The sequence below is a fragment of the Parus major genome, chromosome 2, assembly GCF_001522545.3.
Source record: "Parus major isolate Abel chromosome 2, Parus_major1.1, whole genome shotgun sequence".
NCBI classification, from domain to species: domain Eukaryota; kingdom Metazoa; phylum Chordata; class Aves; order Passeriformes; family Paridae; genus Parus; species Parus major.
Window position 1 is genome coordinate 85,260,792 of NC_031769.1, and position 16,352 is coordinate 85,277,143.

Sequence of the window (16,352 nt, forward strand, 5' to 3'; positions counted from 1 at the left end):
AGGCTATCACATTACAATTGCTTTCACTGAACCTTTGAAGAGTTCTAGTTGTTTCTGCGTGTTGAACATAATACAGGAGAAGCCTGTGCTCTGTAACGCAGCTCTGACATCTGCACCTGAAATTGAAGGTTGGAATGGATCTAGAAGGCCAGAGATCTCAGTTTTAAATGCTGTGTACATACAGGCTATGGATGCTGATGTACACACATACCCTCAATACTGTAAAATCCATTTAAATGTTTGGATTTTGTTTTCCTGTATTGAAGTATTTATTTCCAACTTATCTTTCTGTAGCTAATGAGGGTGCAGATTAAATACTGCTCTTTCCTCCAAACCTTTTATTCTTGCTTTGCTATATATGTTCTACCACACAGTATTTTGGTGCATTCCGTAGTCTCAGTAATCAGATGAAGGTTTAAAGTCATAAATATATTGTAAAGGGAAGTTTTTCATCTGTACCACATTCCTATTGCAGAACTTCTGTATAAAGATCTGTTTTATTTGGAAGGGACTATATTCTCTGCAGTGCACAGCTTTTTTGACCTGCCCACGTTTTTATTATTTATGATGTCTGTAATGTCTAATCAAAAATTATTTGGCTTTTTTACCTGGTACTTTTTGATAGAGAATTGCTATTAATCTAAATTCTGAATCTATATGTTGTTAGCATTGCTTTCACAAAATATCCATCTGTCAAATAATGGAAACTGTAGTAATTAGTGGGACTCTAATGAGCAAAATAAGTTCTAATTACCTCATAAACCTGCTTTTATGACTGGAAGTACAAATAAATACTGCCTGAAAGAAGTGTTAGCTTAAGCCACTGGAGAAATTGAAGAGGCTTTAATTCCAATCATGAGGTTGCCCATACATCCCAAGACTAAGGTTCTCTATAGGTAGGAAGAAGTGCAAAATAAGCTCAGTGTAACAAAAGAAAGCATCATGCTTTTGCCTGTCCTTGACTCTGAAGAAAATATCTCAAATCGTGCCTCATTTATACAGGGGTAATTTGAAATTTATCTTAAAATCATCATAGTGACAATCAAATTGAAATTTTCCATGAAGATTTCCACAGTTAATAATGTCCAAAATAGGATTAAATTGTTACTTAGTGTATAATATCCAGCATTTCTAATGGAGCAACAATACAAGAAATAATTCCTCGATATCCCAGTTCCCAACTGCTTTCATTGTCACGCTCAGCATACACACTGAGTAAAAAGGTTGTAGGTACATGTGCATGCTATTATGATAAAACAGTAAAGGCTGTACATACAGTGAGTGTTCTTGATGATGAGTACTTAATACTTGTATTCCAGCAGTCTAAGACTACTTAGGTCATGCCAGGACTATAATAACAGCCTTTAAAATACACAAGCAAACTTTTCAGAAGAGACTAGTGGTTTTAAATAGAATCAAACTGTGAACAACAACTGCCTTGAAAATACCTCTGAACTGCTGAGTCACTATCCTTGAACATAGTCCTCTTTTGGATTTACTCACCAGTCATAAAAACTGGACATCTCCAGTCATTTCTAGAATAGTTTCAGGAGTGTCATGGGATATTAGGCGCTCTGGATAGGTGAATAATTTTTCTGCTTGCGGGGGAGGATTGCTGTGAACATCTAACCTGCAGTTTCAGATCTCACATATGTTTTGGATTACCAAAACTGGATTAAAATTTCATTCTCTACCTTATACTATATCAATAATATAATCAACTATAAAACATTGCTTCTTTTTTTTTTTTTTTTTTTAAACTAGTTTTGCAGTAAAAACTTCAAGCAAATTTTCTCAGTGTTTCGTGTTTCTGAGAAGGCTTAAGGAACAAATTTTGATTCCCAAGAGTGCATTATCCCAGAGATGTTGGTGAAAGGAAGATGACTGTGTTATGTGAGAGACAGAATTTATGAGAACATTTTCCTTAGTGAGGAAAAGGAGCCTACTGTTAGTAGTATTGATCAAGCTGATAGTCACTAGGCAGCAAGTCCCAGGCAAAATTTATATGGAAAATGCTGGATGTCAGAAATGCAATGTTGTTATGGAAATTATTTATTATCAGCTCAAGGGAACTTTAAGGGAGTCAAGCAACTGACAGTCTAATATAAGGCACATTTCAGGTTTTGGAGTAAAGTCTAGCAAGAATATAGCTGCTGAGTCTGTTGCTAAGTGACTGTGTCTATTTGCCTAGCTTCAGGCTTCAGATTTGTGAAGGGATACCGATTTGTTGCTTTACATTCCTCATTGATAGAGAATAAACTTGGACAGGATTCAGCTCTTTACAAGAATTACCTGCAGGAGGGATTTTATATTTAATATATTTTATTATTTTTAGGCCTCTTGAGTGTATTGATTCTTCTTACAGTTCTGCTCATCCTCTGTGCAGCAGTACATCTTTCATGGTGGAGGCCAGATCACCTAGCTTCCTCAAAATCCTTGTTGCCCAGTGATCAATCTCCAGGCATCCTGCATCTGAAAATAGAGATTCTAGTTGACTAGCATTCTGTGTAGTACCAAATTGGTTGTTTATTAGTAAACAGTGACACCTGAAGCTGATCTTGTCCTTTAGCATTAAAATCTATTCCCTATAATAATAATCATCATCAGGAGTCTCTGCATCCTGGACTGAAATGCATAGTGAGAATGCCTATGATTGGCCTTTTACATGCTGGCAAAAGACTATGTGTCTTGCACAGAGTCTGCTCAGTGAGGCCTGTGGATGCTGCTGTAAAATCAGGTATGAAACAGTGAAGTGTTTGGGGTTTTTGGGCATTACTTGTAGGGATACAATGTCAGGATACAGCCATTTCCACATTCCTTCACTTGCACCAAAGATAACATTTTGAACAAGTGTGAGCAAGTGATGGTTTTCACAGGAGCAAGGGACTCACAGTTGTAAGACTTCTTTGGCCACCTGTATCGTAAAATAAATGCTTCTTTACCCTGTGTACTGTTGCCATGTATTTACAGTTCAACTGACTGGACATTTGTAGTATCTTCACTGTGTTTAGTATCTCATAAAAATCTCCATGTAATATTTGATTCTGAAATATAAATGATACCAAGGAGTTGATGGTCCTAATTCACAGACACCTTTTCTTTCTTCTGTGTAAAGATTTGATAATTTTTTTTTTAGCTTCCCATTACTGTTCTCATTAAGAATTTAAGGTATCTCATGGTTCTCTCACTGCCCTTGGTAAGAAGGTCATGCTGCTGCCTTAGTAGCTGCAAACTTTTTTAATGTGTGTTGGACCTTGTATAATAATCTTGATCACGTCCCAGTTACCTAACAGTCTTTACTACCTTTTTTCTGCTGTATTGGGTTCTACTACCAAAAGGTTTTTTATTGTTCTTCCTTATTATTCCATGTTGTTAACAATATAGTGACATACTTAAAATTATGTTTAGAGCTTGTAAAGAAACTCTGATTTGTTATCTTTTATAGACATTTGCACAGTGTTTTCGTATTTGCTGGAACTATCAAGTGTTTTTATTTGTCACTATTGCAGGATCATGTAGAATTTACTCCCACTGTTATTTAAAAGTGGTTATAGTCATGAGATCTCGGTTATCCATGGGCTGATTATCCAAGTTGTAGATTACCTATGTGTTGTTACTTCCAGCCAGTCCCAGGCTGCAGCAAAACCTGTAGCCACACTAGAAAACATCTGTATTTAATGTGCTGTAATTTGCAGTATTTTTTTATGAAGTACTGCTTTGTCTGCTAGTGCTTAGTTTCTTCTGATTTCCATACTTTTCAGCTATTCATAATTCAAATATTCCTGTGAATTACACATTAATCTTCTTATATTTTGGAATGACTGTTTTCATTTTATAAAAGCTGGTATTCTTCTCCATTATGTCTCGTGTTCTTAAGACTATACTGACTATATTCTAGTGCATTGATTTACAGTGTTAAACTTTATTTATATAATGTTGTTTCAAGTGAAAAGTTCCTCATCATCATTAAATGTATCAATTGTGAATGGTTTGACCTGCATTCCAACACAATATGAAATCCTAAGTCCCCAATTCAAAAAGTTTATGAAAACCCAGGGTTAAATCCATAAATGTATTAAGGAAATATGTCTCTTATTAAAAAAGTTGATAGAAAATACTTATCATTGGTCAGATAGGTGGGGCCTACTAGGCCAAGTTAGGGAGTATTTGGTTGCTTTTTATTATTCCACCAGTATGAGATGAAAGTAACTTCTTTGACATCAGTAAGTTTATCCTTCCATCCTCTGTTATTGATAGTAGAATATGTGTAACAACTATCCTAAATTAAGTTTTAAGAATAATCCCGTTCTCCTGGTTACATGGAGAAAAACCTGTGGTTGTGTTAGCTGGGATTGTCTTCCTTGTTTAGCATTTCTGTTCTTAGAATTCAAAGCAAAATAATCCCATGACTATGCTTTGAAATCCATTGCTGGGAAAATACTAGAGCTGATACCTCTGCCTCCTAAATACCCAGATCTCTGTGTTCTCACCTGTTAAAGGCTGTTTACCTAACTTGCCGAAGGAATACTTAGTTTGGAAAATCACAGGTGCAGTAAGAAGTAGAGATGGTAATAGCAAAAAAACCTCATATTGAATTCTTCTGCATTACAGGAGTACAAACGCAAGTTAGCCAGAGTGTCCCAAGTACGGAAAGAACTCAGGTCACGCATCCAGAACCTGCCTGATCTCTCTCGACTTCCCAACGTCACGGGCAGCCATGTACACTTACCGTTTGCAGGAGACATCTACAGCGATGATTGATTACCAAACAACCACCCCACAACCTCTGCTTTTCTGTGAAATGAGGGGTAGGCCAGACCAATCGGTACTCTTGTAGTATTATTTTTGTATATTGTTGCAGAGTGTCAGTAAAAATACTTTAATAATTTATAAAAAATGGTTTAAAAAGTTGATTTGTTTACTATTTTATTGGCGAGTGAACTTAAGGGTACATTTATAAAAGTGGCATCTGTGTCTGTTACATGGAAGAATGAATTATTATCTTTTGTAAAGATTTTAGTTGGGTGCCCTGTAAAAAACATGCTAAGATTTTTCTCATGTACCCTGTATTTAATGTAGATCAACATATAATCAAAACATAATTCTAACTTGAGACATTTCCGTTGCTAGTGAGGGGGAAACCGGAGGCTTATGTTTGCAAGAAGGCAAATGCAATTTAATGCAAAGTTAAAAATGATCTTACTGTCCATTACATTTAAATTACCCACTCCCAAAACAATGTGGGTTTTTTTGAAGTAAACACTACCAAACAATTTTCTATTGGAAAATATTAATCACGTTACACTGAGCAGGTCTTCAAATGACTCAAAATACTGCAATATTTTTGTATCATTTAGAAGGCAGCATGTAGAAACTATAAAATTGACCAGTTTAATTATGTTTTGAAATTGTAGCTTTTTACAGCTGCTTAGTTTCTAAATCGAGGGACCATTCATTTGTAATCTAATCCCTTTCTGAAACATCTGTTTCCATCTAAAAAGGTTAATCCCAGAAATGTGAGGCCATTTTATAGTTTTAATTAAATTGAAAGGTCATTCTCTAAACTGTCTCAATTGCTAAGTGCCCTTTATTAAAATTTGACAATGTACCATCTGTACATGCAACAAGATGGTGATACAGCTGTACTGTACATCCTCTTCCACTGAGAAACCCTGGAAGCCAGCATGGGCTACCATCTCCCCACCTTCACCTGCTCCAGCAAATATTTCTAAATCTCAGTTTTCTTTTGCTCACACAATGGGAGGAGACTGTTCAGGCGTGTGTATAAGTCAAACAGCAGAAAACTATTGCCCAGTTAAAAAACTCTTTTGCATGGCATAAATGTGGTATTTGTCTAGGAACAGCTGAATTTGTGAAGAAGCCTTGTTTCCATACTATGCATCAGCTTTTAAATTTATTTAAAAACTTAGATACAGACAGACATTTAGCACATTGCCAAGAAAGTTCCAGCTTTTCAATCAATTGCAACGAGCCATGTAATCATTGGGAGGTTTTAAAAATACCTACCTGTACCTTTGGCATTTTGATGACCTTAAAAACCTGGATTGCAAGTGTTTTGAGTTGGATATATCATAGGAGTATTTAATGATTGCATTTTGTTCATGATTTTGCACTTGTCAGGCATTGCTTTGTACCAGTTAAGTTTACAAGTTTAATACACCTCACATGAAAGCAAATTTTTTTACAAAAAGCTTTTCTTTCTTTTCAAAACACACAGCAATTTGAAATAGTCCTGGAGTGAAATTGTTCAAGGTAGTTATCTTGTCACTTCGTTTTTGGCTTCTACAGGGGTAATCACTAGAATGCTTGTAGGATGTGAATGGAGAATAATCATTCTCTTTAAAATAGATACACTTGGACTTAAGCATATCAGTCCAGATGCCTTTTCTCATGGAAGTTGCCATGAATTGGACCTCAGTTAAGTAGGGAAGAATCCTGAAAAGATAGAAATATGAGCTGTTGACATAGCAGTCCATGGCATGCAATGTAGAATACTGATTTCCTAAAAAATTCTGGCTGACCAATAGGAGTGCTCAAAATAGTTATCAGAGCTTACTAGATGTCCAAAAATTTCAAAATTTTGGGAGTCAATTTTCCATTCCATAGGAAAAAAAAAGCTGACTATATTGAATCCAGAGGATTTTGTTTCTTTAGTTTAAGTGTAGTATGCAAAATTAAATAACACTTATTGACATCTTTTCAGTGTAGACTCTTGATAAGAAAATGTTCTGATACAATTTTAATGTTTTAAATATTTCTGTTCTAGTGCATTAAGCTCATCACATAAATTCTTACACACAGGTATGTGCATTGCAGTTGCATTAAAAGCTCAGTTTTGCTAAAAAATAGCACCAAATTTGTGGTAAATATTAAACCGTCTTAATCTGTTAAGAATTCTAAAACAAATCCTAAAACAAGAAGCATAAATAGTGAGTTCATGGTTAATTTCCATCCATAGAAAATTTAATTTGTGCCCAGAGGTGATTATAAGTGCAGTGACAAGGCTTATTAGACTGCGCTGAAAGATCCATCTTGGATACTCAGAATCATAGGGAATTAGGCTTAAACAGTCTTTTGCTGCCTGAATTGAAATTAGTTATAATAATAAAGTTGACTGCTGAATCTTCTTGATCTCTCAAAGGTTTTTTAAAAAGACATGACACTTACTTCACTGGATTTGTTTTTCCTATTCATAACTCCTAGTGATAACACTGCTTATCTATCAGGTAATGTAGAACTGATAAAAGAATGAGGAAAAACCCTCAACTTTTTCTTGATGTATATAAGTTTTAATTTTGAGAGAGTGTTATTTTCTGGATATATTTTTCTTTATTTTACTGTGAAATTATTTACTTCAAGGAGTTTTTCATGCTGGAGTTTTGGAAATGATCCCTCAACATTTGTTTGGAAAAGAGGACTTGTGAAAGGCAAAGATCACTCTTAGATCAAATTTCATATGTTAATGGCTTAATGGTACGCCGAGCTTTTTTTTTTTATTTACATGGGAATGGCATCAGGTATCAAGTAGTTAGGAGATTATATTGTAATTGTAATAGTAGCAGGAGAAGCATGGTACAGTACAGATACAGCCCTGTAGTGTCAAAAAATACCTCCAAATTCTCAGGTTCCAAAGCTTAATGTACGTACTTCTGATATCTCAGGAAGAAAAGAGGCTGGGTGGGGAAAGGTAGGGTGCTGAGGAGGCAAATGGGAGAACATGCCAGGGTGGAAAGGTGGAGCAAACAACAAGGCAGCTTCCGTCAAAACAGAAATAACTGTGAGACTGGGCAGCACAATATTTTATCTGTAGGTGGGATTGTGCCAGAGAACTGCTTTGGGGTTTTGCAATCCTGAGAAGGAAAATGTGTGGGCATACCCTGCCTACCTCTTCTAGCATCATCTGGCTCTAGGCAAACCAGAATGCCTGCCCTACAAAAGGCACAATTATAAAATATCTGAATATTTTTCATCTAATAATAAAGGCATAAGTAGATTATTTGCTTCACTATATTGCACTTTTATTAAGCATTCTCTGGAAAAAAGCAAAGAGATTCCTGCAGCACTTTGCTATATGAGAATGCTTACCTTGGAGGTCACTGGGACTGCTTGTATATTCTAGCATTTGCAGGCTCAAGCTGTGTTATTTGCAGAATGTTTTGAAAGATATCAGGAATACTACCCCACTTTTGTGGTTTTAAAAATAAATGTGAAGTCCTTAGTTACGAAACTGACTATTCTTAGAAATTATGTTTCATGACTTCTTTTGGAAATTAGACTGCAGCCTGCAGTAATATTAACTCGTCTGATTCACTCTGTTAATGTTTGTATTAATATATTAAAGCGCCTCTGTTAATCCCTAGCAAAACAACCCAAACCACATGCTTATTACGTATTTTATCCGAGTAGTCTTCCAAGTGTCAAATTAAGAGCTTTCATTATGATGAAATTACATTCCTGTTTACCTGAGGTTTAAAAAAACATTGTGTTAGGACTTGCACAGGCTAGTGCTGCTCTCAAGTCAGTGGTAACTCAGTCTGGTGCTTTGATGATGACCCTAAACACTTACGTAGGATGCAGTAGCCAGCAGTGCAGATGACCATGGAGGATGTGGAAATCATACATAGGCTTGGTTGGCCCTCTGCAGAAGAGCCTTTTGAAACGTAAGGAAATAGATCTGTGGGTGTGGGGTTTTTTCAGTGGAAAATCAGCATATCTAAAATTTGATGGTTACATTTACAAATATTTAGGTCAGTTCTGCTCATTACATTTAATCACAGTGATTTTTCCTGCAAGTAAGGAAAGCAGACTCAAACATAGTGTCTGAAGTGGAATTTTTTTCTAATGAATGACCAATTTTGTCTCGGCTCCTATTTCAGTGTGTCATTTATCTTGATTAAGTAGTAAATCTCTTCCATCGTGTTATTTAGGAATCTAATTCTGATTTCATATTTACAATAGTTAAAGTATCCTGCTAAGCATGATGTTTTTGTGGGAATTTGCAGAAGTTCAATAGCACTCATTACTTGTTTGCAACAGAAATAGACTTGTTAAAAGTTAACAAGAAAAGTTTGAAATGTAAAGATGTTTCATTATTGTGCTTTTCTGACAGAACCTGTAATCCTTGTGTAATTTATGTCCTCAGAGTAACACCTGTATGTATGCTCTTTCATATTTAATAAAACATTGTAAAAACAATGAAAATTTGAAAATTTTTGTTCATTGCTTGCCTTGTCCGTCTCATGGTGGGAAATGGCTTTAATGTAAACTGCTCCCTCTACTCAGGAGTCAGCCAAGATCTCATCTCAGTGATGATGCTGAGGAAATGTTTGATACTAATTTCAGGTTTATTACTCCCTGTATTTTGTGTGAGTTTTCAGTGAGGATGCAGTGCATTAAAGGGTCTGAGGTCCTGTCTCTAGAACTGTCAATTTAGTTGAGCTGGTTATTTTAAGACACACTTTTGTAACATTTTCAATGTGGTATGACACAAGTACTGCCAGCGATACGCATACCATGGCCCATGGTATAGAATTTGTGTGAGCTGCGAAATAACTCTCACTCTCTCATCAAATGCCTCTGCAGGGCTGTATGCTTAACGGAGACCTTCTTGCTCTTGCTTTACAAAGTCTGGCTGAAGTTCTGCCCTCTCTGAAATCAGCGAAGGCATTTTTCCTCTCTCAAATGGTTCTTCCAGCTCTTCAAACACAAGCCAGTAAGTAATGTGGCCTGGCAGTGGTTTGGAGGGGAGCTCAGCAAGTCTCTCACAGCCAACAGCCTTCAGTGTTCCATCAAGTACATGAAGGTAATGTGTCCTGAAAGGAAGAGTGCATGACATACATATATGTGTGTAATATATGTCTGCATATAAGTCTCTGATGTGTGGGTATGTATGTATATGCCTATATATATTATGTATAGATACGTTTATACATGTGTGTCTGCCTTTCATTACACCAATTCTGTGCAAGTCCAGTTAACAGAAAAAAGACTCTCTTAAAGGCTTAGGAATAATATAAAAGCTTTGGAGATTATTTCTACCCAGCATATTGAAGCACACTTGTAAAACAAGAAAAGGCATGTACTGAATGACTTTTTTTCCCTTTGTTCCTAGAATAAAGTCTAATAGCCCACAGTAACAATCCCCTTAAACAACACATCTGGACATGTCTGACAACTCGGGTAATTCCAAAGAAAAAAAGATGTTATTTGGAGCATGACAAGGCTCTATCTCTGTTAACAGTATGCTGCAAAGGTAATACACTTGATTTGCAGAATGCCTGTAGCTCAGTGCCTACCACGCACAAAACATTTTTGGAATTGCGTAGTTTAGACAAGCTCTCTCCTGTGATGCTGTGGATAGATCATCCATTAGCTTTCTCTGCACACTGGTTGTGTTCTCCCCTTCATGTCTTTTATCCCCTGCTTGTAGTTTTATCCAAAAGGAATGCACTCTTGAGACCGCAAGTTGTGCAAGAAGCACTGTGAACAGGGATAATGGGGAAACGTGCTTTGATCTAACCAACACATTAATGTTGGCACCTTGAAACACAGCAGATGCCTGTGCTGGTCTCACACTTGTCTCATGGGAAGCACAGCAGTACCTAATGTGTTGACTTTTTATTGTGAAGTTTGTATTTTCAAATACTTTTGTGCAATGCACATTTTCCGTCAAACAAAATGAAGTATTTTTCCAGAGACTGGATTTTAAATACAGCAACAGGTGAATTAATGCCAAGTTCTACACTGGAAAAGGCAACACTCCAAGGTTTGTATTTTGATTAAAGAATGGCAGTTCATTTTATCCTACACATACATAAGAGACAAAGAGCAGTGAACCCTTCAGTTACTGTGCAAGTGTACAGGAGATACAAAAAGGTTACATGCCAATCTCTGAGACTCTTCGGTACAGTTTACAACAAACTATTCTCCTCTGGCCTGGACTGTTCCCAGCTCACAAAGTTATTTGCTGGTCCTATTTCTTTAGCAGTATTCACTGAGTCTGAAGGCACTTAAACTATTCATTTGACTAGCAAAAGAAAAATACAGACCTTTAAATCCAAGAAAATAAATACTTTTAACTAACAGGCGCTATTTCTCAGGGGGTAAATGTGAAGCACCATGAGCAGGTCTATCACTGCAGACTCTGTGGGACCTCAGTCCTGAACAGTGACTTTATACTATCCTCTCTCAGCTCTGTGCCAAACATAAATTGAAAATCTTTAATCTTGACAATCAAATGGTCCTGGTGGGACCATCATCAGCTTCCCCAAAGGATAAATCCTGGCTTTTAATTCTTGGGGCATTAGAAACTGCAAAACATGTTTAAGATTCCCAAGCATATTAAATTGGCTATCTTCTCATCTCCCTCTGGCAGACAATCACTCCCCTTACAAACAGAGCTTCCTTCTAAAATACATGGTCTGTGCTTTCACAATGTACAGGATGTCAGCTTGAGTTTTAAAGAAATCACTCTGGTGATTTACTAAAACTGGAGCAACATTTATTGCTGTAATCTTTATTACTTTGAAATAATATATAACTAAAGTAAAGTCAAGAAGGTTTTGAAATCTGCCTTCTGGCTTTTCTCTTTTTCTTCTAGGTCAAGCATCCGTTTTAGCTTAGAAAAGTGAAATTTAGAGTTGCGGGGAGTCTTCAAAGCAGAGTTGGTTGCTGCCTGTCCAGATTCATGTGTCCTGAAAAACAAAAGATTCAAATGTCTTGAAAAGGGGAGAAATCAGAATTAACATAACGTAACTCTGAAAGCACACATATATAATTTGAGTGAAAAATATCCAAGAGAAATAGTGTATTTTTACATGCAAGTGAGCAGTCAGAAGTGTTTGTGATGCAAATTTTAGGACAGACATTTTGCATTAATGACACAAATGTAACTGGGCATTCTTTGCCCACAGTGGCTTTTCATGAGAATCTTTGATTTTAAAGGTTGGAAAGTTACAATTGATCTCCTCAACCATACTAACTGAGAAATACACTAAGTTATTGAAACTATTAAAATCAAACAAGATGTAATACACTCTACTTGGCAAAGAGCTGCTTTAAAGAAACACGTACCTGGAAAGTGATGAGGGAGTGTTCCCTTTAGATCCCAACCTACTACAGCTTACAGGTGTCATTTTCTTTGCAGACTGAATTCTTGTATCTGGTGTCTTCAGGTTAGATTTGATACCTGGAGTGCCACAATTTTTTGTTTTGGTTGCCAGAAAATCCCTGCTTTTACCATAATGTCTTATTGTTTTGTTGCAAGATTTGCAAGTAACCAGCTACGGAGAGAAGAAAGGAAATATCAAGCTGCCTTTCAGTCTTTCCACTTTTATATTATAAAGCCATTAGAAGAATTATCCAAACTGTTGTCCAAATACCATGACACAAATTAAGTATTTGCTTAAGTAAAAATGAGATACTAAAAAGTAACACATACTTTATAATTCGTATTTTAATGTGGGCTTATTAAGCCAAACACACCCTTTGGGTTTATCTAGAAATTACTCCAATTCCCTACAAACTAATTTCAGGAGACCCATACTGCTGAATATAATGTTGTACAGTGAAATACAGGGAACAACTCTGTCAAAACAGATGAAACAGCACCTGAACTGGGCAAATAGTATTTTGAGTGTACAAGATATTTTTAAGTATACTGAAGTACTCCAATACTTTAGGTATTTGGCTAAAGTCATTAGCACATTCCACCCCCATGAAGTTATACTGCACACTTTTCAGAGATGGGATAAAAATTTAAACTACCAAACTCTCAAACTCAGTCATCAATTTTACTAAAAACAGCAAGTCTTGGTGAACAAAGAAAAGGCTTTGTATTAGGGCAAAAGTACTTCCTATAATAAGGAGGATGTTCTTAACAAAGGGCACTTTATCTTCTCTCTGTGTACCTCTAGGCTGCAGGGAACTTGAGCAGCACACCAAGCTGAGAGGTGCATCAGAACCAATCATGTCACCCAGTCAGAGAAACTGTCATGCATTCCTGATATCCCTTACTGCCATAGCAACTACTCATACTAAGAGATATGAGAGTAACACAGCCAGACAACTTTCTGAGGCACCAATTAGACTGACAGAAAAACAGTTATGTGAGGCTTCTGGTTAAAAATAACATACTCAAAAAAACTGTCACAGAAATGTCTAAGCAGTTTTGAAAACATCTACACCAAATCATTCTTCATTTCCAAGGGTGTAAATTTAAATTCAGACTGTTTAGTAAAAATTACATTTAAGGATGCTGAAATGGAACATTTTTAGTTGTGTTTTGGCTTTCTCTAGACATTATATTTTGTCAGCCTAACAAACTAAAAAAAGCAAAAAAAACAACAGAAACAGCATTAACTATTGTAGTGCTCAGGTACTGATGTATTTTTAGTTCTTCTAAATGAAATTCAGGTGTGAAACAAATTCATCATCTTATGGTGACTTAAAACTGTGTGGAATATAAATGGAGGTGACCACTTTACAATGCAGGAATTACTGGATTAATCATAGCACTTCACAGCTAATTTGCATTCCCTGAAATTAGCAGTTACCTCCAAAATTTCTATAAATCCCTGAAACAGTCCCTATGTTATATACCTTTTTATGGCACAAGAAATCTAAAATCAAGTTCTACTTGATAAAAAAGTTCTCATTGGTTCAACCTGTCACACTGTTGCTTGCTTTAATTTCCAACCACACTGGAATTTTCAGTATTAGGAACTGGAAAGAAACTGGACAGAAACTTCACACTGGAAGTCTCAGGTATTAGATTACAGGGATCAACATTGCTAATTTTGAAAGCTGCCAGTTGCTGACAGCATTTTGAAGACTTAAGAACCACTTAAATCATAATCCACAGGACAAATTCAAACTGAGTGGAACACAAGTACAGCAAACTGCAATTACATACCAAGATCAAACCCAGAGTTTAAACTAGACCTATTTAAACTGAATTTTAAACTACTCATATAAATGCACAGCATTTATACAAACACTCCCCAGCTACACAGTAAGTCTAAAAGCCCATCATCATCTCATAGGACACAGCTCTGTTCACCAGTTGCTTAAGAGATGCTTAAATGTACCCTCAACATTTGTGATCCCAGAAAGATGAAGCAAAGATTTCAGCTTGCAGAATCACAGATCATCCTGAGTTGGAATGGACCCACAAGCATCATCAAATTCCAGCTCCTGGCCCAGCACAGGACATGCCAAGAATCACACCATATGCCTGAGAGTGTTGTCCCAAGGCTTGTTGATCTCTTGTCAGCCTTGGTGCTGTGATCCCTTCCCTGGGGAGCTTGTTCCAGTGCCCAACCACCCTCTCGGGAAGAACCTTCTCAGATGTCCTTTCTGAAGCTCAACTGTGAACTACAATTTGGGGACAGCACCTTTATGAAGCATCAAATTTTGCTCTGACAGCCAAGAACCTTGGTGATAATTTCAGAGTTTGAAATTTTTTTATTGACTCTTTTAATAGTTTTTGGTTTCACAAAATTTACTCCTGAAACCACAAGACTCTCATCCAAGAAAATGCCAAGTGTGCCAGCAACTCCTGGACACAATAGGGTCCTGTCTCATTTATTCTAACAACCATTCACATAATCTGTTTTAAAAATGGTACATACCTTGGCAATACTAGATTAAATGTATACTATTATTCTTCCAATAGTTATTAAATGTCATATTCCTGAGTACTTTAAGAAAAAATTGCTGAAGCCTCAAGAAAAACATCATCTTGTTGGAATTCCCCCTGTGGTTTAGTTTTGAAAGACTTCCTATAAACAGTAACATTCAGACAAATGTATAAAAATTCTATTAATACTGATAGTAATAATAATCTGATGTAGCCATGAGAGGCTAGTGAAATACATAAAGTAAAGCTTGTGTCAAAACATGTTTGCGTATTTGTTTAGCAACTGATAAACAAAGGCAGTAAATGAGATGTTTGTGTAGCTTCTTTAACATGTGGGGTCACAAAAATATTTTTGGAGAGAAAAGCTTACTGGTCTTGTCATTCATGTTCATGATCTAGCTATTGTGGAAGGTAGATTTTAAAAATGTCGTTTATGCATAGAAATTATCTCAAAAAGAAAGGAAGAGTCTTACGCTTGCAAAAAAGAAATGTGTGGGCTCCCCTTCTGAGAAAGATTCTTGTACTTTCTCTTTTAGGCCACTGAAATAGGAACATGAAATTTAGGGAAATATCATGTACTTATCAGTTTCAACTAAATATCCTTACCAGAATGCTTCTTGACTCCCTGTACTTTCTCAAAAGCTTTGTCTGTTTCATGTTAAGCTTATGATTCTTTGCCTCTCGTTTTAGAACTTTCTCTATCTGTGGAGTCACTTTCATCTTTGGTTTGAGGCGCACCCGGTAGCTGTCAGGAACCAGGAACTGGAAGCAGTAAGGACATATCCTTTCTAATCCACGTTCGCTAGCTACACATAAATAAAGGCAAAAGGATGAATAACTATGTTTTATAAGCAAACTTTAAAATGGCATATTTCAATTTTAACATTACCTAAGTACATGTTTTTGTGTTTAAGATAGCACTAGAACGCAAGAGGAAACTGAGCACCAGAATGTGCTCAGCTGGGCACAATTGAGACCAAGTTAATGTATCACACAAGTTTAGACAATATGTAAGTGTAGATTTTCTTGGAAAAATGCAACTCCTTGCTAAAAACCTTTAGCAACGGAGGCTCACAATTCTGCAAAGAGCTCCATATAAGCAAAATCTTCTAAGAGATCAGGGACACCAAAGCTTTGTAAAGCTCTTTGCCCATTTTAAGTGAGAGAAGGCGACACGACCTCAGGCTAAAAAGAAGAAACGCTCTGAGATAAATTTCAGACCCAGTAAGAGGCTCGCTCCTGCCATCTGCCTCATTAGCTCCTGCTGCCGGAGCCGGACTCGGGCGCCTCTCCCTAAGTCCCCGAGGAACACCTGGCCCAGCTTCCTGACGAGCTCGCCACTGCTGCCGGCAGCCCCGAAACACAGCCCTGAGGGGGCAGTGCAGGGGCACGGGGGAAACGGAGGGAGAGGGCGAGCCGCCATTCATTCCCACTCTCCTGTCCTTCCGCAGCCTCCGCGCGCTGCTCTCCCACGGCAGGGCCTCGGCTGGAGCACGCCGGGCTCCGGAGCTCCCTCCTCCAGCCCCGGCTCCACCGCCTGAGCCCGGGGCCCCTCACTCGCCTCGGGAGTTGCGGAGCATCCACCTGCGCGGGAGAGAGGGAAAGCGTCAGGGCGCGTCACCGTCGGGCTCTCCCACCGCCCGTCCCCTCCCCGCCGCGATCCCTTACAGCAGGAATCGCGCCTGGCCCGGGC

General features: G+C 37.4%; 2 protein-coding genes across 3 annotated transcripts in view; one reads left to right on the top strand and one right to left on the bottom strand.

Annotated features, from left to right (window-relative positions):
• The window catches only part of RPRD1A (regulation of nuclear pre-mRNA domain containing 1A), a 43,788-nt gene extending 34,572 nt beyond the window's left edge, over nt 1-9,216 (top strand). Inside the window, exon 7 of the mRNA XM_015618886.2 lies at nt 4,612-9,216. Coding sequence (XP_015474372.1) covers nt 4,612-4,761 — 150 coding nt within the window. The 3' untranslated portion in view covers nt 4,762-9,216. The remainder of the gene's footprint in view (nt 1-4,611) is intronic.
• A 2,280-nt stretch (nt 9,217-11,496) lies between these two features.
• Nucleotides 11,497-16,352, bottom strand: C2H18orf21 (chromosome 2 C18orf21 homolog). Of its 2 annotated transcripts, none has more exons than XM_015620193.3 (5): nt 16,328-16,352; nt 15,881-16,243; nt 15,266-15,465; nt 12,094-12,302; nt 11,497-11,714 (listed from the first exon to the last, which is right to left on the bottom strand). In XM_015620193.3, exons 2-5 carry the CDS (start codon nt 16,080-16,082, stop codon nt 11,561-11,563), a joined length of 765 nt encoding a protein of 254 aa, XP_015475679.1. In that variant the 5' UTR covers nt 16,083-16,243; nt 16,328-16,352; the 3' UTR covers nt 11,497-11,560. The 2 variants fall into 2 exon arrangements, with proteins under 2 accessions (XP_015475679.1, XP_015475680.1); XM_015620194.3 differs by having other exon boundaries at nt 16,221-16,243; nt 16,328-16,346.